The sequence below is a fragment of the Coloeus monedula genome, assembly GCF_965178545.1.
Source record: "Coloeus monedula genome assembly, chromosome: 2".
NCBI lineage: Eukaryota > Metazoa > Chordata > Aves > Passeriformes > Corvidae > Coloeus > Coloeus monedula.
In genome coordinates, this window is record NC_138782.1 from 62,307,862 (window position 1) to 62,332,613 (window position 24,752).

Consider the following 24,752-nt stretch of genomic DNA (forward strand, 5'->3'; position numbering starts at 1 on the left):
ACATTGCTGTATCTTCTGCTCTGAACCAAAGCCTTACCAATGCCCTTTGTTGCAGCAAAGAGGACAGATTTGGAAGAAGCTGTTTGTGGATTGGCAGTCCTTTGAGATCTGGTTGATTTTAGCAACTAGCAATTTAAAAAAAAATAGAAAAGTGGTACTGCAAAGGTGTTCCCACTTACAAGATATTACTGCTGTGAAGCATCTTTCAAAACTAGGCTGCCATCTAGGCTTTAATCTTAGTGATTTGATACTGGGGGGATTAAATACATGCTTAGTTCATAATAACTTTTAGAGTTAGTATATTTCTGCAATGGGAAGTGGATTTCAAGAGCTTATAATGTTACTTAAGGTATTAGAAATGATCTGTTACTTTTATGTTCATTTATCTTCTTCTTTCTTCTTTTTAATCACCCTTCCAGCTTGTAGGTGCAAATGGAGTTCTAAATGTTGGTGGAAAACTTCGTCTACAATTATATTACCCACCTTCAAGGACCAAGTCATATTCAAATGCTGTTGAGGTTTATGACTGGTGGGCAAAATGTCCTAGAAATCGTTACCCATCAACGTTATACATAACTGTAAAAGGCCTAAAACTGCCAGATCATGTAAGTTAAATATATAATACGTAAGCATATTTGCAAATATGCAGACTTTTCTGTAGGAACTAGTACCTTGATAGAGGATGTGAGTCTGTGTTCCTATGCGTGTATATAAAAGCTGGGCTTACATGCAGTATATAAAATACATAATAAGAATGTTACATCTCAAGGTAGGTGTTTCAAACTTAGCCCTTCATAGGTATCTTTGAAAAATAGGCATACTTTCCCACCTAAAGCTTCGAGTATTTTGCTACTGACAGAAAAATTTCAGAGTACTTTCTTGATTAATGTTCCTTCTTATTAGCAGAATTGACATTTTAAGTCACTGGACTCATGCAGGTGTATGAAATCTTGGAGAAAACATGCAAGTTACTTAACTCTGATCCCCTGCACCCTCTAGCTGTATTGAGCTGTATTTTTTTTCACAAATGAAAGCTTCTTTAAAGATAGGCTTACACTGGTATGTGCTGAGATGAGCATTCAAGATAAATATGGCATTTCATTTTCTACAATGCAAGTACAATATTGTTCTATTATGTAATTTCCCTTTTGTATTTAGAGCTCTAATAATACTTTCTTCTGCTCACTTTTGTACTATGAAGAGGTGATCTGTGGAAGCCTGGTGAGATGTGCACCTTCTCAGTAGTACAATATGGTACAATAGTAGAGTAATTCTAATTTTCACTGACCTTAATAGTTATTAGAAGTAGGAAAGTATCAATTATTTGAAAAAATTGTGATACCATTTGATTGACACAACTTTGGAAGCTTGGATTACTTTCTGACTTCCTGTGAAATTTTGCAATGCAGTTTTCATGTATTAAGCTTTTTCCAATCTCTGTGTTTCAGATGTAGCAAAACATTTAAATTAAAAGTACCTTTTAATCTTTTCAGAAATTATATTGTTTGCTTTAAAAATATTTTTTCCCTGATACTTAGTTTTGTTTGCCTTAAGGTTGGTCCTTCTTTTCACTCCATGGCAGCTGTTCAACAGGAACAAGCTAATACAGCACTGTCAGAACTCCAGAGAGAAGGATATGAACCTTCTTCAGAGGAGAAGGAGCCATTTAAATGGTCAAGATTGCCTGGACAGGTGAAGTGTTTTTCTTTGAATTTTAAATGAAAATAATTTATATATTTACTATATTTTTGTAAGTATTATGAAGCAGGTAATTAATTAAAATAATTAATAAAAATATTAAACAAAACATAAAAAACTGTCATAGATAGTAGATGAGGCTTAACCTGAGCAAATATGCTTGATTTAACCATTTTTTCACCAGAACAGACAGGTATTTTTATCTGCATAATTCTCTAAGAATTTGAAAGAGTAGGGTTATTAAGGTAATGGAAGTAAGACAGGAAACCAGTTCTCAGATTTCAGCTTGATTAGAAATATATTTTCTTGACTTTTTCTGTTTGTTTGTTTGTTTGCTGAAGATACTTTTATACGATAACACAAAGAGCTTACGCTGAAGAACCACGTAGCTACTGTGGATATCGTCCTTCACCTTAAACTTTGAATTTAGTTAGGAGAAAAAGCCATTGGGTCAAAAAGAGGTAGTATGTTGGGAGAAGGGAAAGGGAACTATATTATTCGTTCCATTTTTTGGGATGTTTCATCTCTGGTTCTGTCTTTAAAAGTCAGAAATTTAAATACAGATGAGGATGCTAAAAGTGATTTGGTAGAAGACCAAAGGTTTGAGTGCCTGTGGTTGGGTTTCTGAGTTCACACTGCAGTCATTAGGTTATGAAAAGTTGTGCCTAGACTCCTTAAACAAGCTTGACTTACAGTCTTAACTCCACAGCTTACATCATTGATGGTAGGCATTATTAAGCTCTTCTTAAGATTAAGGAAATTATTTCAATTTTAATTTTTTTTTAGGTCTTTTTAAACTTGCTAGTTGTTTGTAATAATGGAGCAGAAAGAGATTATACATTCATGTGGCCTAGGTTATGTTGCAAAACTGTCTCTGTTTGTAATAATGTCTTTGAATTTTACTTTAGAATGCCATTAAGAAGTTACTAGCCTTTTAGAACTTCTGCATGTCAGGGGTTAGAGTGTATTTTATGCATTGCATAATTAATATTCCTACTGCTTGTTCCCTGAAAAGCCAGGCTTGCCGCATACCCAACAAGCACCTGTTTTCCCTGCGAGGTGGGGATATGGGCTGCTTCTGTATCCGCTTCTCTCATGATGGGAGAACACTGGCAGCAGCATGTGCAGGAAGGAATGGCTATCCTATCGCTTGTAAGTTTAAAAAGGTTTTGGCTTTTTTCTTATAATTCATGCATTTGGAATTTAAAGGTTAAGGGAAGTTAATTTTTAAATTGTGCTTTTTGAAAGTTTCTGGTTTATAATTGTGATTTGAACATTGTTCTGTGCATTAAAGAGCATTGAGGAAAATGCTCTTTCTGTGTTGATAGGGCTGAAACTGGCTTTTCTTACATGGTTACATATACACAGTTTAATGGTATGAAATGGCACGATTTCTGCCCAGAGACCTAATGGAAATACTAAATGAGTTTGCAGAAGGAACATAGTTTCTGATGATAATGTTTTAAGGGAAATAACTTTTTAAGCCTCCACCTCATACACCTTTCATGTAAGTTTTTCTCCTAACCAGACTTGAAAGTTAGATGCCTGAATGTTGTCATCTCCAGACAGACTACTGGAAACTGCTGTCTTCCATGGTCCAGTTCAGTCCAAGTACAAACATTCCTTATAACTCAAATTTTTGACTACTTTTTGACTAGCTTCAACTACATAGTTCTTAAACCTTGCATAAGAATTCTGAGATTTAGAGAGAGCAGTATTTTAAGCATGCACAAAGTAAGTGTTTAAATGCAAGGAACAGTATATCTAGATTCCTTTATTACACAGCCCCAGAAAATTATCTCAGTGTTAAAATATTTCTAAGATTGGTTAAGTAGTTGTCAAAATTTAAAAAACCCCAGCTTAATCCTAATCTGGTTCTAATAATTTAAAGCAAGTAAACTTTCTCTTAAGGGGTAGGACATTTGTGACATCCATGAACCACTAGATGGAAGTAGATGCTTTCTGTCCATTCATATCTAGCAATTATTTCATTCTGTTGCCTCAAAATAAGAAGACAAAGAAAATGAGTTGATTTATGCTAGCAGAAAATCAGCCTAAGATTAGACTAAACTTTGGCTCTAGTAGCTACATCTATGTGACTGAAAATACTTACAAAACTTTTATTTTTCTGTTTGAACTTCCCTAGTGTATGAAATTCCTTCTGGACAGCTCTTGAGAGAATTTTATGGTCACCTTAACATAGTGTATGATCTTTGTTGGTCAAAAGACAATCAATACCTTCTTACTGCTTCCTCTGACGGCACTGTCAGGTCAGTATGGTGAGATGTTCTGGCAGATACCATCAGAAGTTGAAAAGAAAGTGGTCCATTTCAGTGTGTTACTACAAACTGTGCTACAATGTTTTAATTAAGGATTTGATTACTGTGTGACTACAGTAATATAAAAATTGTGATTGGGTTAATCTCTTACACTGTATTTACTATTTCTAATGTATTTGTATTTGAAACCAAAGCTTTTCCAAAAACTCTTAAATCTACAGTGCAGTGAAAAAACAAAAGACTTTTTATTTCAAGAAGACACTGAGACAGTTGTAATGTTCTGTTCCTGGAGAAATTGCCATACTGTAAAAGAAATATTAAGTTTGCAAATTTGAACATGAGGCAGGAAATTGAAAATTTAAGATTCAAGTTATGTGTGTGAATTTACCACACTGCATATATGTGTATTGGTGGTGTTCTTTTGGTTTTTGACACTTAGTAAAAGAATTCAGCTTAAATTGCTGTATATGAATTTTGATACTGTTATTTATTAAATCAAATCCTCTACAGTTAAAGTGTACTTCCGTACAGTGTTAATGTTAAAATATTGATCTGTTCAGATCTGGAAACCAAAACCCTCAAAAGCTGTAGATGCACATGAAAACATGGCTGGGACACTGTACAGTTTTATTATGAACAACTTCATTGGATTTCGTAGAGCTTTTTGGGGGTTTTTTAGCTCTTCAGATCCCTATCTGTAAATTCTGTTATGCAACTCAGTAATGCTACAGGCAGTTGCATAATTGAAATGCCAGAAGAATTGTTAAAGGATATATTGTATGTGTGGAACTGTTTTAAGGTCTTTTTGCTGCTTCTATGTAGGCATAAAAAGAGTGTTTTGAGAGTTCAGTCCTTTTATTTTTTTTAGTTTGGGAGTGGATTAAATAAGAATTTTTTATACTGACGTAAATATCAATTTCAGTCATTTATGTTGCCTATAAGAAGGCTGAGCTGTTCCTCAATTCTTGAATTTGTGGCAGCAAGTTGAAACTGCAGTGGTCTGCCTCCTTTTCTGTGTACTATGCACAGTCACTGTACGAGTTATTAGTTCCTGTATTTGTTGTGAGTTGCCTTCAGCTCCTTAAAAAGTCCCAGCACCCCATTGCTTTAAATCCATTATCAGTTTATTATTTGGATAATCTTGTACTGAATTCTAAGGCAATGTGAAGGTAAATTCATGACCTTATGTGAATTCTTCTTTATATAATGTTTTATGTTATCCTCAAGCCTTCCCAAGGTTTAGTTCCACAATATTTGTGAGCAATAAATTAGTTTTTATTTTGTTAGATCAAAATCATTCTAAAAGATAGGTAGACTCTTTGTGACCTTTCTGCATCAAATTGTGAATTAATTGCAGTACTCTAAAGGGTTGGAATTTTCTAATTAAATCACCTCTGAGTAAGCTTAGAATTCCTCAGTAGCCACCAGAAATGGTCACCTCACCTGGAAGGGTGCCACTAAAACAATTTAATAATGTACTGTAGCTGAACACTCTGTGCAAAGTGCTGCCCACCTGTATTTAATGATCCAGGTACTGTTCTATTCTTTGTGGACTCATTTTTGGGAAGGCTCACTAATGAAATGCATACCATCAAATAGAAAGCACTAAGAAAAATCTGATCTTGCAGCTATGGGTGGCAAAGGATAGGAAATAGATTAATAGTAAGAAGTGAATTTATGTGATGAAAACATCCTTGAGATCATGATCACTGTGTGGCTGGTAATTATTATTTTAAAAATTTCTCGGGTTTTATTTATATTTAGTGGCCCTCAATGTTCCTTTAAGGGTTTTCTTGTTTTAAAATTGTTTTAAATGGATGATACCCCAGAAAATATTAGTTTGGTTATAACTCCTGAAAGAAAGAAATGAATGCGTTCCATGGAATTCTTTATGAGTATTTTAAAATGAGAAATATATCCATTAAGTGAGTAAGCAGTCATTAATTTGCTTTGAAGACCTAATTCTGGGTAAAGTAGTAAATGTTTCATAATTCTTGTTGGAAAGTACCATATTAAAGGGTTAAATAGAGGTGGAACAAATTGGTAGGATAAACAGGTGTTGTTAAGTGTTTGCAAGTATTTACCTCTAGAACCAGTAGCACAAAGTACGGCAGCAGTTATACCTGTGTGTGTGATTGCTTTCTGCTGTAGAAATTCTGACCTTGTTTCCTTTCAGAATGTGGAAAATAGAAATGAAGGCGGCCTCTGCAGAGAGAGTTTTCCCTCATCCTTCATTTGTCTATACTGCCAAGTACCACCCAATTGCTGACTCGTTGGTTGTGACAGGATGTTACGACTCAGTGATTAGAATCTGGAATGCAAATGTGAAAGAAATCCATGGGCAACTACTACAGGAGCTTGATGGTCACAGAAGTTTCATCAACACACTTTGTTTTGATGCAGAAGGTATATAGTTAATATTGCTTTTACAAATAGTTGTCTTTCCAATTGAAGACCAACTTGAGTGTTACTAGTTCACTTTGTAGAGGCAGCAATATATTTTCTTTCTTTATTATTTCCCAGTATATAATTTCTTAGGAAGAAATTATTTACTGGCAAAGTGGTGAGACACTGGGACAGGCTGCCCAGAGAGATTGTGGGTGCCCCATCCCTGAAGGTGGTCAAGGCCATGTTGGTCAGGGCTTTGTTGTAGTGGAAGGTGTCCCTCCCCATTTCAGGGAGGTCAGAACTAGATGATTTTTAAGGTCCCTTTCAACCCAAACCATTCTATGACTCTTCCATAAAGAAAATGAGGTAGTAGTAATTAGATTGTGAGAATTTTAACACTAGACTGAAGAAGTGGGAAGGTGATGAACTTTTCAGTATTTACAGAGAGTAGGAAACACTGAGAGAAAGGGACAGAGGTTTGACCATTGTGAGTCATGTCAGTTGGTAGGTTAACAGCTGAAAGTGAATGTTGTACTGCCATGTACTAGTGGAGGAAGAGTTGAAGATGAGTGAAAGTTAAAGTTTGACTTTTTCTAGTATTAGTGACATCATTAATAGGTGGTTCATTTTAGTCACTGAGTAGGTACTGCAAAGAGGAAAGCTGTATTTTTATAAAGAATAAATATTTGTGCTTAAAGAGCAAGTGTTGGAAAACACTATTTGTTCTAGTTCCAGATTGTCTTAGTGAATGTATAGGTAAGCATTGAGCTATCATGTGAAGCTCGTTGAGCTGTAAATGCTCACTTTTTGCTGGTTTTAGAACATGAATAAAAATGAAAAATATTAAAAATATGTTCTGCACCTCAGTACTTGACGTATATGCTACATCCAAATTTATGGTGTCAGCTTATGTTGTGCAATATGAGCAAAATGCATTTGCAATGAGTATATTATAGCAAAAGAGATGGAATAATTAGTATTTGCCTATTCACAAAAGTGATAGAACAGAAGGTTGTTTCTTGTTTTCTGGTTTTTTTTGTGGGTGGTATTTTACTTATAAAACATTATTTCTCAGGACACCACATGTTCTCAGGAGATAGTTCAGGACTGATAATAGTTTGGGATACACCTGTCAAAGGAAGTTCTCAACACCTTTTTCAACACTGGAAGATAAATAAGGTAAACGGGTTTCTTAAACTAGCTTTGTAATTTTTACATGAACTGTTTATCTATAAATCTGATTTGAATAAATTTTTTTTATACATTACCTTTTAACTGTATAGATGTATTTTCTTTAAAAATTGGTATAGGAGAACTGATGCAATGTGCAGCAATTCACTGACTTAATTTTTTTTAATAGTTTTGCAACGTAATTGGGTTGGGCACTGGAACGGGCTCCCCAGGGAAGTGGTCACATCACCAAGCTTGAGAAAGTTCAAGAAGTGTTGGACTGTCAGGCACATGGTTTGACTCTTGGGGCTCTCCTGTGTAGGGTCAGGAGTTGGTCTTTGATGTTCATAGTGGGGCCCTTGCGACTAAGGGTATTCTAGGATCCTGTGGTTCTATATTTTTTTCCTATATAAAACATGAAAATACTTGGGGTTTGATAGCACTGTATTAACAGGTAAATGCTAATGTGTTAAGTTTGTTCTCTAGAGACAAAAAAAATAGACCACAGGCTTTACAAATCACCTTTGTTCATACTTCAGAACCGTAACGTTCAGTCAGCATTTCTGTCATCAGCTTAATTTTTTTAAAATTCAGTCACAACAGAATCTGCCTCGTGGTTGTAAAAAGTTGATGTCTAGGAAGTAATGCCTTGATATAGGAACAAACTTTTTCCTTATCCAAATAAAATTAATTGAGCAGAAGAAGAGTAATGTGAGAGAAAAATGGGCAATAACATGTAAAAACATGAGTTTTAAAACACAAAGTTATATAATTTTATTTATTTTCCATCTTTCTGTAGGAAATAAAAGAAAATGATATTAAAGGAACACCAATAAATCATTTGGAAGTGCATCCGAATGGAAGGCATTTATTAATCCATGCCAAAGACAGTACCCTGAGAATTATGGACCTCAGAATGTTAGTATTTTTGGTGACAAATGCGTATTTCCTTTCTGTTTTAAAATTTACTTGGAGGAATAAAGTACCACAAAGGTATTAGTTGTGTAGTTGGGAAGGAGAAAGATGTCCTAATAATCAAGGATAGAAATGTTAGGGTTAGGAAATGGTTTCAAAACACTGCTGTGTTACAGACCTTTTGGGTGATATTGAGTAAGACTTTTAGCATAGAATATCTAAAAATTACTAGATTACTTGGGAGCCTAAAGGGGCATGAAGAATACAATGTTAGTCTTGTAAAGATTGAAATCCCTTTTAAAATGCAATCTGGGCATGAAAAGAACTTGGTAACATACATGTGTTAGTTTTGCATTTTCAAGACTCTGCGAAGGATATTTTGATGATGAAATGGAAGATGATCATAAATACTGAAAAACGCAGTGGTGTACATATTATGGTGTATTAAGCAGGCTATGAGATATTTTTGTACAAGTTTTCTCATTCTTGATAGTTATAAGCATGATTCTTTGATAAACTAAAATAAAAACCAAGAAGATTACAGACTCACTTGAGTTTCATGTTGGGAGAATGACCAGTTCAACCCAATAATCAAATCACAATAGGATGTTACTCAGAGCTTTATACAATTGGGTTTTTAATATCTTGAAGGATGGCGATTTTATGACTTTTGTGAGTAACATGTTCTAGTGTTCATTCACCCTCAAAGTAAAAGACTTTTCTTACATTTTAAACAGAATTAGCTATATTTCAATTTATGTCCATTCCCTCTTGCCCTTTCATTGGGTGGGAGTGGGCAGAGTCTCTCACCAATCACTTTCATATGTTGATAAGATGCACTTGAACATTCTATTCTGGAAAGTCACATTAAAGATATGAACAAGTTTTCTAAATGTTTCATCCTTAATTTCATAGGTTTCTTTCTGCCCCTCACTACACAGAAAATCCCTGGAGGTATTTAAAAGATGTGTAGGTGTGGCCCTTAGGTACATGGTTTAGTAGTGGACGGGACAGTGCTAAGTTAACAGTTGGACTATTGATCTTGCAGGTGCTTTCCAAGCTAAGCAGTTCTGTTATTGGACTGGATTGAATGTTTGAACTAGGACTTTACTGTATTATAGTGCACTTTTCTCTTTTACTGTGGATGATAACTTATAATGGCCATGCTAGGAGCTAAACTGTCCACTCAATTGAAGCATGAAATTGCTGGATTAAGAGAGGGAACCTGTAGTTCTTGAGTTAGTGTTCTTCTGTTGCTCCTCTTTCTAAAATGTGCAGAGAGTTTTAGTTTGAGAGGGAAAAACGGGCATGCATATTAATCTTTAAGAAAGAGTTTAATATGGGGTGCATTTTCACAATTATTTTAAGCAAGTTTATCCATAGAACGTACCATGTCCTGCAACCTTTGGCCATGTATTCCTAGCATTTCCTTTTTATCATCTCTATAGATCTTTTGATGAGGGGCAAGTCAGATCAGTGAGCTGATTCAACTAAAAATTAGCCTACAAATACAAATGATTAATTTTCATTTTAATCAACTACCTGATCAAACTCATCTGATAGCTGCCCAAACACTAGAGAAGAAATGAGGGAGAGCCTGGGAAAATAAGGGTGGAGAGGACACCACCAGGACTGCTACTTTGACCACAGCCCACAGTTACATTGACTTAAGTCTATCAATAAACCACAGGGTCAGATACCCAGCAGTGATAACTTTACACGTCAGCATTAACTGTTCATTCCCTGCATGAGAAAAGAGGGGGTGGAGGTCACAGATGAACACAATTCACTTTGATTGACAGCTGGTTGCTCTTAACTTTCCCCTTTCAACTTGCTTTTTTCATCTTTTTGGATAATGCTGCTGTCCTGTCACTTAGGTATGTGATCGGGATTTGGTTTGGGTTCAGTCCTCTCCTTGGGGTTTCATGTGAAGGCTAGTTTTACATCTTGCAGGGCTCTCCTAAAGACATCTCAGAGATGCTATCTTTCTTATTCATACAGCTAAAATTCTTATTTGGGTTAATATGGTCTTGCACTGGGATCTTTAAGGCATCCTTTTCTCTTACTTGCCAAATAGAATTTCATCTAGGGTATCCGTATTTGGAATATTGTTTAAAATAATTTTACTGTCGTATTAAATGCATTGCACTTCTCCCAGTATACCTCCATTGTTTCTGCAGTAACAAATTTGAAATAATACTGTCTTCTGTCCTTGAGGGCTATAGTGGTCTATTGCTGTTCTTCTTTCCTCCAATTCTGCATTGTAGTATTGCTGCTGGGTTAGTCTCCATGTTGAACTTTGATACCTTTTCCTAGGCTATGCCTCATGTTCAAAATAGCCTCTTACAAGCTGACTTATGCTTCTTTCTATCCTTTTGTGGATTCTCTTCTATTTGATGCCTACAAGCTGTTTGACAGTAGATCATTATGACTGTGCTGACCAGGAGTGTTTTACTGAAAAAAGATTAGGCTACCTAAGTTGCAAAATAGTATTAAACATATCAATAGTAAATCAATGTTTATGTCTGAAATCCATTGATTCTACTACTGGTTTTCTAACCAAGGAGACATTAGTCTGAAGAGCTGAAGAGAGCTGCTGGGTAAGTTTAATCATTCAAGCTCAAGAAAGCATAATGAAAACTTTTTTGGCAGAGCTTGGAGTAATAATGACAATTTCCCATTTTTTTGCAAAGCCCAGGATCAAGATAGTGCAAATTACTGCATCTCTATCTGTTCTCTAGATCTGAGGATTTCCTTTTTCTGCTGAAAGACAAGGATGTACACTTTCACCTATACTGTCAGGTGCATTGTGAAGGACAGGGAAAAGAAAGGATAAACACTGCACTCTGCAAAAAGTGTGTGCTTGTGTTTGGGATGCGAGGTATATTGATTTTTCTGAGGAATAGAGGGGGGAACTGACACTTAAAAAGTTACATTGTCTATTCTGAACGTATCTGCTATATCTGCAAACTTTCTTTATCTTTAGCTTGGCTGCAAAGAAATACATAGGTGCCACAAATTACAGAGAAAAGATTCACAGCACCTTAACACCATGTGGTACATTCCTGTTTTCAGGAAGTGAAGATGGAAAGGCTTATGTTTGGAATCCAGAAACAGGTAACTAATTATTTTATGGACTTAAGCCAGATTGTCAAGGCTGAGGGGGAAAGGATTTTTTTAAGGTTTATTGAAACACTTTTGTTACGGAATTAAACTTTGGTAAGATGTTCTTAAATCCTGAAGCTTCAGCTCCACCTTTTAAATAGCTGTTACTAATCTCAGATTTAATTCTCTAGAGGAAATTAATAGAGGTAACATTTGTAATATCCAGCATGACTGGAGCACCTGAGGCTCAGCTTTTTGTATACTGCAACTCTTTACATGTGGTGAGGATCTTAAAATGGAATGCACAAAAAATGTTTTAGGTAAGTTTTTCTGTTGTGTTGTTTAGATTTGAGAATCAAATCTCTCTTGTTCAGAACCACTTCATCTCTGTGGTGGGCGGTCAGAGACAGAATATTTTTGGTGTGTGGTATATAAGGTTCCTCTGTGAATTAGTCCAAGCCAAGGAGTTTCAAAATAGCTACCAAAATTTTTCTGAAAAAATGTGACGAAAATGTAGGGTAGAGTTTCTTGTACAGGAGGTAAAAGAGACAAAAATAAGAGTAGAAAGTAGCAGAATACCATTTTGGATTTGATGACATCATATTCTGTCTGTAATTGTAATCTATATAATTTTTTAAAATAAAAAAAGTAAATATTTTACAACTGGCAGATAACTAACAGATCCGTTTTGAATTTCTTTCCATGTTTCCAGCTACATTAACTTGAATCTCTGCCTCTACATAATTTGCCTGAAACTTAAAAAAAATAATAATAATAAAAGGAGGGAGGAACTTTGTTATTAATATGTTTTTATTGGGTTTTGACTTTGTTTACACACTGTATTTGCATTTGTAGTGCCATCAGCTGAAGAGCTAATTTTATTTATATTTTTTAATAATTCTCTGCCCAACTTTCACTCCTGTCAGTACTGTATAGCTGAAATCCACAAGTAAGATGGCTATCTTTGTACAATGCAAGCACAAACAAATACTGTGGAACGCCACCTTTCCAGAACTTGCTTATCAGAACAAGAGAACTCAGCTAACCTGGTGCATTCTCTGGCATTTCCTGCAGCTATTGCAACAGCACTAACTTTTCTGACTTACTGAATAACTTAAAATCATGCAATATTTCCTTTGTCTTATGCCAAAATGCTACTTCTCAATGAGGAAATTGACTGAACAACATTTATTTACAGTGGCAGACACTGCAGTAATACAAGCTTTAACCAGCTGTTATTTTGCTGTATTGAATTTGTTTCAGATATGTTCCTGCGGCATTAATAAACTTTTTTCACTTCTGCAGGAGATCAGGTGGCCATATATTCTGAACTCTCCTTCACATCTCCACTTCGTGATGTTGCCTTTCATCCACATGAACACATGGTGTCTTTTTGTGCCTTTGGTCAAAACCATCCAATACTTGTATACATTTATGATTATAAAGGTACAGTACAAATTTTCTTGATACTCACCTGTAAGTATTTTGTATTTATAAGTGGTTTGCTAGTATTGGTACTTCTTTCAAAGGCAATAAAAAACAGTCATTTGATGATAATGCATATCTTTTTTCTGGGAGATACCAAAACTGAATTGAACATGATCCTGCACAACCTGCTCTAAGTGATGCCACTTTAAGCAAGGGTTTTGGCCAAGCCAAAATCAGCAGAGGTCCCTCAAGTTTAAATTTGTTTTTGTATTTCATACTGTGTGATTTTTGCAGCACTTTATCATATATAGGCAGCATCATACAAAAGCCCTTTTTCCAGTATAAAGATGAATTATGGAACCAGAAAATACAATTGTTTGGGAAACTAATTAGGAGCTTAATAGGAATCTCAATAGTTTGTGCCAGCTATGTTACAAAATAATGTTGAGGAGCTGTATAGAAATGAATGAGAGTGTATAGACTTTTAATAAATAGCTGTTACATCTGTGATGTGATTATGTGAGAGATATGTTTATTCCCCATGTTATATTGAAGAGAAGATAGTGATAAATGCTAATTTTGAATTTTTGGTATGCAAAATAAAATTCAGATTGTGCTTTGCAGGCTTTATTGGTAGTTGTGTTCAAGTAAGAACATTTGCATCTAGAGAGTTAATGTGTTAATATGAATTATGCAGTAATTTTTTTGTTTGAATTATGTTTGCAGGGAACAGATCTGTAAAGCTAATCCTGTCTTTATACACTGGCTTTTTAAGTAATGTAGTAATGGGATTACTCATATAAAATCTCAGTGTAGGTTGTCTATTGAATTGGTTGACTTTTACAGGAATATTAAGTGGAATGACTGTGCAATCAATATTCAGTGCTAAACTTCAATTAAGTAGGATATATCTGTACTTTGGAAAAAAGTTTAAAAAACAATGAAATTTTTGGGGGGGTGAAGGGTTTCTTTAAAATTTTTTGATTGTTGAGCAGACAGTGAGTCTTAAAAAACTTAACACTGTAGTTTGAAAAAATATATATGTGCATACACATTTAGAGATCACACAGATAGCACAGTCATAGTTATTTGTGTCTTCTGACTGCTGACAGTAAGACTTTGCACAGGTTGTGGTCTTTTTCTTGCATTGTTGGTTACTATCTTTTTGTTCCTATTTTGGTTAAAAGCACCCTCTTTGCTTTTAGAATATAGTCATACTGTCATAGTGTTGAAAGATTTAAACATATAGTAAAGGTAATTTTAGTCGCACACAATTTTTAAGGCTCCGACATTATGTATTTTAGATACACCAACAGTTTTATTAATATCCTGGGCAGAACTTGCATGAAGAATTCTTTTAACCTTTGTTGGCTTGAGACCATAGTACAAAAAACTGCAAAAGTCAATTTGTCAGTCATTGTGTCCTGTGCATGTATAATATGTCTGTCAGCTTCTGAAATAATTGCTCAAATATAATAAACTCACTTGAACTAGGCTGGAAAAAAATGTGAAATGTCACTGACTTGAACTCAGTGCAAGCTTTATAACTTTATTGCCTTTGAAAAATTCCTTTCTCTTCCCACTCCCTCCCCCCACCCAATGCCAATATTTCTGCATGAGGAGCACTGTTGTTCATAAGCAATACAAAAATACCAGTTCTGTATGAGAGGCTGCTGCACACAGATAACAGAATCGAGATATTTTTATCAGAAGAGTTAGGGGAAAAAAAAGGGGTAGTAAGGGGAAAATTCCATGTAATTTTCAGGTTTTCCCTATAGCACTATTGGTACAGCTTCTGATGGTGTTTGACTGAAGACGTGGCTGGCAAAATGGCTGCAATCCTTCAGTGTTTTTTTTTTCCCATGGCAATGTAAGGCTTCACCTGAGACATTAATATTGGTTATTTCTACAGTTGCACAACAGGAAGCTGAACTCGTAAGAGATCTCAGTTCATCACTTACCACGGCTGCACCAAGAGGGCCACACTTCTTTAGCAGTTTTTCTGAAATTCCTGTACAAAAGAGCTTAGTGATGTCTCCAGCAGATCAGTTTGTCAATGTTGCAAGAGCATCAATGAGAATGCAGAAGGTGAAACAAAAACTTGATTCTGTTATGGTAAGTCAGATTTAATTAATTTCAGAAGTTTGTAGTCTTCCCATATTCTGGAACTGGTATACATAAAAAACCATATGTGTTGTCATGGCATCTGGTCTTTGGAAATTAATAAATCTCTCACTAATATTAATGCAGGTGTAAGTAGCTCTTAAGAAAAGAGCAATCATAAAAACCTTAATTTTGTTTTTCAAGTACTGATGACAAGGGATGTTTTTATGCTAGCGCCCGTCACTGTTTGTCCATCCATGTGAAATCACAGATCCGTAAACCATTACGGCTGAGCTTCCTGTCCACCTTAAAAATCGTATGTGGCGTAAATGGCAGGGGTTTTAGGGAGCTGCAGGGCTGGGAGGAGAGCGTGGTCTTCCCTGTGCTGGGCACAGCTGTTTCAAGCCAGCTCAGTGAAGGATGATATGGACCCACTGCACAACTGAAACTGGAACCAAACAGAATATGGCATCTCTGAGAAAACAGACTTAAGAAAAGTCAGAACTGACTAGAGACAGGAAACACCACAGCAGAGGAGATATGCAAAGGAAAATGTGTCAGGGGGCACAAGTGAAGATACAGGAGGAGGGATGTGAGGGGTTGTGTGAAATGAGATGTGAAAGAAGACACAGAAGGAGGCATGAAGGTGATGCAAGAGACACAAAACAATGCAGAAATAGAAATATGGGGGAAATAACAGAGTAGGCTTGAAGAGAGAGACAAGAGATATATGAGGGCACACAAAAGAAAATACAGCTAATGGTACACCTCTGAAGGGGCTGCAATTCATGGAAGAATGCATGCTGGACAGGTACAATCCCAAAGGGGATTTTGTCTGGTGGAGGATCCATACTAAAGCAGTTGAAAAGAGCAAGAAACAAGAAGAGTCAAAAAGAGCAAGCCACTATGTAGTAACCTCACTGTACTGCCCCACTCATCCGTTGCCTCTCCAAAGGGACTGAGTGCAACATAATGGCAAAAGCAAGGAGACTGGAGACTAGAAAGGAGAAAAAAGAGGTGCCTAAAGTGCAGACAGACAAAGAGAGATGAAAAGTGTTTTCTTTGGATGGGTGTTTTACTATTTGTCTTGTTTCTCAATACCCAAATTGGTAATTAAAGCTTTTGTAATTGGCAATAAATTTAATTAAATTAAATTTCCCGACTTGAGACAATTTTGCATGCAGCAAGGATGCAGAATGTTCCTGAATATCACAGTGAAGTTATAATTACTTTTCACAATAACTTGAACTGTGTTTGGGTTTGCACTTACTATTTTTCATTCTGAAGTACTTTTGAGTATGTGTAGATTTTTTAAATGTAGTTTTAGGTTTTGTCTGCATTAAAAAGTAGTGAATCACAAAAGAAGCAGATGAGTAGATGAAAGCAGTTGTTCCTGAGGTTGCTGTAACTACTGTCATCATGCTGTAGGGGTTTTACTTTGGATTAGATTTAGTCTGGTTCCTTGGCTTTGGCATCCCTATTAGGCCAGAGTTTTGAAACTCTCTGGAAGAGAGCTATCCCACAGACCTTTGATTTTTGAACTGTGAACTCCCAGTGAACCCCTTCATGAAACACCACATGCTAGCTCTCATGGATAACAGTGGCAAGCTGCTTCTACCTTTCAGTTACACGTGGCCTGATACATGGAAGCAAACCTTTTTTCTGCCTTCTGCTCATTCTCTTCCTACTCATTTAGAGTGAGCGCAAGTGCCTTCAAGTTGTGTATCAGAGAAGGGCACAACATGGAGAGGATGGAGCATGTAGCCTTGTGTCTGGGACAAGTACTCCAGGAAGATACTCCAGGATCAATTTTTACTGTTCTGGATATCTGGTCATATGAAGAAAAAGATGGGGATAGAGAATTTATGAGGGTATTTATCATTGCACTGTTTATTCCCAGATTAACCAGTGGTTCTGGACTGTGGGAGACAAATCTGGTTTAGCAGAACCATGTAACTAGATGAAATAGATAAGCCTACAACTGTGTTTGGGAGAATAACTTTCAGCCACTGGAGTTTTGTAACCTTAGGTTTCCATTGACCAGTTTGGGATGAGTAAGTCCACTGTGAGCAGAGACATGATCAGTGCTTTTGACAGCATCCTCCAAAACTCTCTACCTGTGTGGGAGATGTCAAAAAGTTCATCTGAGTCTTCTCACTGTGTGAGTTTCCAAACAGTACAGGATGGTGGTTGAAAGCATCTACATCCAGTTTGCTATCTGTCACATAGCAGTAGTGATTATAAACACTGAGAGTGCTTCCTTGCATGGCCTTAAACCACTGGGATATTGGGGAGGAGATTTCTTTGAAAGGAGTCTTGATGCTGATCTTTCCAGAGATCCAACATGACACTCAGGGGACAGCAGAAGATCTTTTTCAAGCAGGGATAGGATCATTTTTTGCATGTGGCTGCAATATTGCCTGCCTGATTTATCCCATTCTGGACAGCCCCAGAGTAAAATATATAACATTAAAAGTTAAAATTTCTACTCATTTGTAATTGGGAATTAGTTTTTGACGTGTGTGCAATTCCCTTTCTCATATGAAAAATGATGGCTCTAGGTAAGTGCAGGCTTTGCTGGAAGGCTTGTTAGAATGCACACTCACATAAATGGTTTGCTAAAGTGTTTGTCAGAGTAGAACTCTTAAAAGTTGCCACTCAGCCACATGTGTGAGAATGTGCTAATATTTCTGGGAACAGACAAGCAAAAATGGAGAAAGATGACTTTAGGAAACCACACATAGGGTGGTTTGCTGCCCTGTGGTCAAGTTGGAACATTAAAAATCCAGGTGAAAACACAGGTGTTACCTTGTATGTATTTCACAGAATCACAAAATATGTTGAGTTGGAAGGGACCCCCAGAGATCAAGCCCAGCTCCTGGCCCTGCACAGCGCCATCCCCAAGAGTCACATCATGTGCCCCAGAGCATTGCCCACACACTCCTTGAACTCTGTCAGGCTGATGCTGTCACCACTTCCCTCGGGAGCCTGTTCCAGTGCCCAGCCACCCTCTGGGTGAAAAAACATTTTCCAGCCTAAACTTCCCCTGACACAACTTCAGGCCATTTCCTCAGGTCCTGTCACTGGGCACCAGAGAAAAGACCAGTGCCTGCCCCTCCTCTTCCTCTCCTGAGGGAGTTGTAGATGGCAATGAGGTCTCTCCTCAATCTCCTCCAGACTGAGCAGACCAAGTGACCCCAGCCACTCCTCATACAGCTTCCCTTCAGGGCCCTTCACCATTTTTTTTGCCCTCCTTTGGACACTCTCTAATAGTTTAATGTCTTTCTATTGTTGTGTCACCTGAAACTGCACACAGCACTCAAGGTGGGGCTGCCCCAGTGCAGAGTAGTCCTGGTCTTTGGGTCATGTTTGCATGCCCTTGTCCCAGAGATGTAGGAAATACCATGTTGGGACAAGCATGGTGGCAGCATACCTTGCAGACCTGGCCTAAGGTAATGCCTGGAGTCATGTTTTATGAGACAAAGGTGCTGGAACATAAAACCAGGAAATCTGACAAAACAGGGGTCTCTGGTTTTAACATGTGTGAACTTAGCAGCATAGCTGCTGGATTCAGAACTAACTTTTAAGTGCAGAGTTTGGAGTTCTGTGACTTAGATACAGGATTGGAAAAGAAAATGTCAGTACATTAAAGTTTGGGTTAAGCTAGATAGAAATAGAGAGTACTCTGATCCTGTATGAGCTTGAGGTCTTTGTCTTGTGACCCATGCCTTTTTTCCAGGTCCCTTTAGAACCAATAGCTTTTTATTTTTCTGTTTTTCTTCTTTGTTACCTGAACATGAACCTTAATGAATTAGGAGATAGATGAAGTTTCTTTTCTTCTTCTCTGCAACATTGCCATTCTTATTAGCCCAGAAGTTGTGTAATTAGAACTGAGAGTTGACTATTGTGCTAAAGCTTTAGCAATTCACAAAAGCCAAGACCGTTTGATAGAAAAGGTAAAAATTAATTTCTGTATGGAGCCAGAATGCAGAATCAGCTTGTGTACCACACAGAGAAATTACAGAGTAGTGAATCTTGGCAGCAGTTATTCTTATTTATCTCTGCCTAAGGGAACTAATACTAATGTATGATTCTATTCATAGAAGTTTTTGATAGGAAAACATTTAACTTATCTCTGGCTCTTGGGAGTGCTCATAAGTGGTTTTCATTCAATGTTACTGTTTATGTTTTTTAAATTTCACTTCTATCTAGCAGTGAAAAAAACCTGGTTTTAACTATCCATAACAAGGGGATGATATATGTTGAGTAGGTGTGGAGAGAAGGGCTTTCTTTGAAGATGTAGTATTCCAGCTCTGAAATTGGGCTTTTAGATGCCTGACCCCTTTGTCGCACTCACGAATAGCATCAGTGTATACTCTGTAGTACTAGACTTGGAATCAATTATATGTTGGCTGCCTTATCTCTCAATATATGAATGCTTAAGTTAAAGTATGATTAGCTTTTCCAGTCTTTACTTCATGATGTATTTCTGAAAAGTGTTATTAAAAGGTTATCAAAGTGGTTACCAAAATTCTGATACTCGGAGCATAATAAATACAATGTTAGACAAGTGGAATGTAAAAGTATTCTTTCCTATGTACAGAAATGCTTACAACTATTTGGGTTTTTGGTTTTTGTCCTTTGAGTGTATTTATTACTGTGGCACAATTCATAAAGGAAGTAGGTACTGTTGGAGAATCCAGAAGCTTACATCTCGGATTGCATGGAATGTACTGAACTTCCGTCACTGAGCTGTACAACTGTAAAATATGTTCATAAACAATACTTTTGTGTAGTATACATCAAATACTAGAGTCCTTTCAGATGGTCTCCTTTTAAAATTTAGTGGAGATGCAAAATACATCTTCTTGTGTTGAAATAGAACAGAATTTAAAGCCACTGCTTTTCAGAAAAAGCGTGCAACCCTTTTGGGGAACACATAAACATGAGACTGATACTATCTAAGCCATCAAGTGGAAGAAGAGGGAAACTTGTGCTTTTGTCTGCAACAAAAACCTAGAGGCAGAGCTGGATGCCCAAGTGGTGTGTATTTTTTCATGCTACCAATTTTCAGTCTCGTAAGAATCTGTCCTCTGGTTCATCTTGGTTTTGGTAAATTCTGAAATACCATGCTTGACTTCCGGGGTTTAGTGCAGCTCTGGAAGGTAAGAATTCTGTAGTAACTTACTATAACTTCTACCTGAAGATGGAAAACCAGAATTCATAATATATTAAGTACTGAGGACTCTTTTTAAAACATTGCCTATTTTGTGAATGTTCTTGGCCTAGTACAAGAAAATGGTGCGATGTTCCTGCAGGCTGAAATAGCTGTTTCACTCAATTGTGCCAGCAATACAAAATTTTTATCTACAAACTACCAGGAAAGGTACTGGTGTTCTACAATCTTATCATATGTATAAGAAATGTGCAGTATTTTTAAAATCTCTTTTTTAATTTTTTATCATATTAGTAGAGAACATGGATGTATTTTATAAGCCATGGTGCATCTGATATCCTATAATCCTGTGCATTTCATTTGCTATGTAAAAATAACCTTTATAAACCTCTTCTCCATTTCTCTTCTCCAAGCAGATACTGTTGAATCATTGTGATTTCATAAACTGATTGTTGATATGAAATGGCTGAATTATTACTAGAAGCTTTATATAGGTAAAATACTTAATAGCTTATAAAAGCTTTGCCAGAATTTTACTTTGTCTTTAAGAAACGTTTTATTATAGAAAGGTTTCAGAAACTGTGATGAATTTTTCTTGCCATTTCATTAAATTTTCTAGGTTTAATAAAGTTGCCTGTGTTAGAAAAAATTGAACAAATAATGGGGTTTTTTTCTGTGATTTGTTTTTCACTTGATTCCCTCCCCACCGCTGTCTGAAAATCTTACAAAGCAGGTCAGGTTCTTAAAGTCTGTCATATTTTTCTATGTTAGAAGATTCTTTGCCTAATAAGAATTTTTTTATGCATTCTTCATTTTTGGCAACCAACAGGTGAATTTTAAAGCAGCACCGTCAAAATAGATGTATGTGCTGGTTTTGCCTAGGTTAGAGTTAAACCATGACCTCTTTCACCATTGTGTGTGTCTCAGTGACTTATGTTTTATATAAATGGTATGCCAGCCAGAAAATGAATTTCATTCATTTTTTAGCATAAAAATATACTTTTATAATAATTTTATCAGAGAGCAAAATAAGATGGTGTTAAGAATTTTTACTGTGTGAGGATTTTACTGGTTGTTTCTTTAATTTTGTTTTCAGTTTTCCTGTACTAGCCTTCCTGCCACAAAAGTTCGTACAGTTTGTAAAGTTAAGGAAAAGTTACTCACTGATTAAGCACTTCTACTGTGTGTGGGTTTTACTGATTGGTTTTGTTGTAAGTTTTACCCTATTACCTGTCTAGTCATAAATGTTGGTACAGTTAGAGAGTAGTTACTCCATGTTTATTTTGTCCCTGCTGAACAAAGTTAAACAGGGCTGTCTGAGTATTGCTATGTGTCTTGGGGTGTCCAAACTGGCACACTATGTTTATTCAAATAGTATTTTAAAGCAGAGAAAGCTGGATTCATTCATGTTAAAACCCAGCAAATTACTTCTCCTTCTGCCAGCTGGCTTGTTGTCACCAAGCTGTTGAGAAAGCAGCTTTTATTAGAAACTTTTAATAAGAGAAAATACTTTAAATGGGCACTGAGTCAATTAAGAATATTAATGACAATTTTGGTAATGGTTATTGGGGCTGTGATAGCGTTTCTTGCAACATGAAGAATATTCTTCCTGCCTGAAAGGAGGTTGTGGCAAGGTGGGGGGTTGACCTCTTCTCCCAGGCAACAAGTGACAGGGCAATAAGAAATGGCCACAAGATGCATCAGAGGAGGTTCAGGTTGGACATCAGAAAGAATTTCTTCACTGAAAAGGTGGTTAAGTATTAGAACTGTCTGTCCAGGGAGGTGGTGGGGTCACCATTCCTTGAAATGTTCAAGAAATTATGGGATTTGGCACTTAGTGCTGTGGTTTAGCTGACAGGGTGGTGTTTTTTCAAAGGCTGGACTCAGTGGTCTTGGAGGTCTTTACCAACTCAATGATTCTGTGGTTGGTGCAGAAAGGAAATGGATCGTGGCTCAAGTACTAAGAGACTCTAACTGAGAGTTAAAGAATGATAGACAAGATTAAGCTGAGAGTATAACCAGGTACAGGGGGGCTGGGGGGAGTTTGTGTTGTGTGTGGTAGGTGGGGTGGGGTTAAAAACATCTGAGTACCTGAAGCACTGTATTGTGTTTAGAGTCATAACACCAGCAGGTATGAAGGAGTAGGTTTGTATGTGTGACAAAATTTGAGTTAGAAGAATTGCTGGTGTCTTATTTTTCATAACAGAAAGAGAAATAAAATCATAGGACAAGTATCTTTGTGTGTGGACAGGTTACATCCATTTCTCATTTGCAAAAAAAAGCCATTTTAAAATTAACTATTGAAGTAATGGATTTTTTTCCCCCCGGTCATATGTTTTTTGATCGCATTAATCATAACATGAAGTCACAGTTTACATAATAAGCTACTTGGCTCTTACTAAACAAGACAAATCTACTTTTTACTGTTGTTGATGGTGACATAGCCCATTTCTACTAGGATGTGTATATCTAGGCATGTTCTTAAGCTGAAATGCCAGTTTTATCCAATTCCAGAAAGGTCGTTCTCTTCACGTTTAATGGCTGAATTCTGTGTCGTTCTCTTTGTGTTTAATGGCTGAGTCCTCTGTATAACTGAGCCTTTATTTAACTGTTTTGTTTCTTGTACAAAGAATTTAGTGTTCCTAGTGACTAAATGAAAGAAGCTTACTATTCCAAGTGTTTATAATAATCTTAATTTCTCCTTAACATTTTTTTTAAAGACAGAAAAAGAAAAAAGGAGGAAAGCTTTTGAAGTAACATGTAATTGAAATGCCAGAACTCTGGCAGAGCTAAGGAACTGAGTATACATAATTACTTTGTGATGAGACATAGCATCTGTAGACAATGACTAAACTGTAGCATGAAGCCTCTTTTAGTGTCAATTTTTATATGTATGCCCTGGTCACTTCTGGGCTTCTATGAGGAAAAACAGCTGAGCACTCAAGTTACAAGGAAACCATACTGCCATGTAGACAAGTTCCTGATTTGGATAATCAGAGTAAGAGGACTGTAGGAAGCATTGGGGGAACATACTTGCTTCAGACAAGCAAAGTAAATCTATTTCAGTTTTGCTTGTGTGGGGGGAGAATATCTCGTTTTAGCTGTTTGGTTTTTCTACTTAGCCTAGAGCTATCTAAGACCAGAAGAGGTTATCTCTAAGTGATTGCAGGACTTCTACCAAAATAGAATCCCAGCTTTCATTGGAGTCCTTCTAGTGCTACTGTCATAGAAGCGATTGTACTTTTACATAGATGTAAACTTGATTCAAACTTACATTGCAAATTTAAAAGCCGTAGTGCCATATTCCTACTTTAAGCATTATTGCCTATGTATTTTCTTCTAGCATTGAGAAAAATATGAATTTGTATTATGGGGTTTTGTTATTTCAGATTCAGCTTTTAAATTCTGAAGAATAATGTCTTAATGCTTTTAAACTGTCTTTGAAAGCAGTGTCCTAGAGACATAAAGTTTCAGAAGAGAAACCTAAAACTAAGAGATTGAAAAGTAATATAGAGCTGACCAACTTGATTAGGCTTGCAAGTATATATGGAAATGTTGATTATATTGATTGCAAAGGTCATTAAATTGCATTCTGAGGAAAAAGAGAAATTGCTTTTGTCACCTTGTCAAGTCTTAGAGCATTCTATTTTTTGTCTCATGCAATTCACTTTTAAGGTGAAAACTAGTCCCACTGAAAATGTGTATTTGCATAATTTGCATAGAGCTGCCCTAACACAAAAAAGAAAATGCAAATAGTCTTTGTTTAAACTTGGCAAAAATGATATAGGTATCTTTATTGTGACAGAAATGATACAAATGTTTTAACTCTTAGTTTTACTCTGTTCATGATAGTAGTAAACTGTGTCTTTGATAAAGCTGTGGTTTGGGCATGAAGCAAGTGGAGCCTGTTGTGAAAAATAAGTAAATTGATGGTTGGCTATCTTAGCCAACTTTGCTCGTTGTTGTAAAGGTATTTAGCAATGCCTTCCCACAGCATGCGTTTCAAAAAAAAAAAGATTGCTTCATTTTGTTCTGTGGGTAGTCTTATGTCCGCCTGTTGTAGGAGAATTAATTCTTTTTCACGGAACACTGTACTTCACCTGGAAAACAGTTGTGCTTGAATCACTAGTCCTCAGTTACTAACTGAGTGCTTCCCATTTCTTTTAACATGTGCTTTTTTTTCCTCCTTGGGCCTCTTAGAGATTTAAATAATGCTTAAGAGCTAGTGGCAGAAAGGTCATTAAAACTCAGGTTTTGTCTCTGCTTTGGATGGGCAGTCTTTTATAGCTCACCTGCATTCAGCTTCACTGCCATAAAGGGGAAGAATTAATCACTTCCTGTGAGGTTGCTTAGATTTAAAACTTCATTTTTAAAAGCTCTTTTATTAAAAATGGTTTTTATCTTGTTTTTAAGGGCCTGGAGAAGAAGGAAGTATTCTAAGAGAACTTATGCTGCATTTTAGTACGGGTGATTTTCTTAAATCTTCAGGA

General features: G+C 36.4%; 1 protein-coding gene across 1 annotated transcript in view; it reads left to right on the forward strand.

Annotated features, from left to right (window-relative positions):
• The window catches only part of AHI1 (Abelson helper integration site 1), a 90,017-nt gene that overhangs the window by 17,060 nt on the left and 48,205 nt on the right, over nt 1-24,752 (forward strand). Inside the window, exons 9-18 of the mRNA XM_082302744.1 lie at nt 420-605; nt 1,555-1,692; nt 2,718-2,850; nt 3,845-3,968; nt 6,154-6,383; nt 7,441-7,544; nt 8,335-8,453; nt 11,437-11,567; nt 12,861-13,001; nt 14,896-15,098. Of these exons, the coding sequence (XP_082158870.1) occupies nt 420-605; nt 1,555-1,692; nt 2,718-2,850; nt 3,845-3,968; nt 6,154-6,383; nt 7,441-7,544; nt 8,335-8,453; nt 11,437-11,567; nt 12,861-13,001; nt 14,896-15,098 (1,509 nt within the window). The remainder of the gene's footprint in view (nt 1-419; nt 606-1,554; nt 1,693-2,717; nt 2,851-3,844; nt 3,969-6,153; nt 6,384-7,440; nt 7,545-8,334; nt 8,454-11,436; nt 11,568-12,860; nt 13,002-14,895; nt 15,099-24,752) is intronic.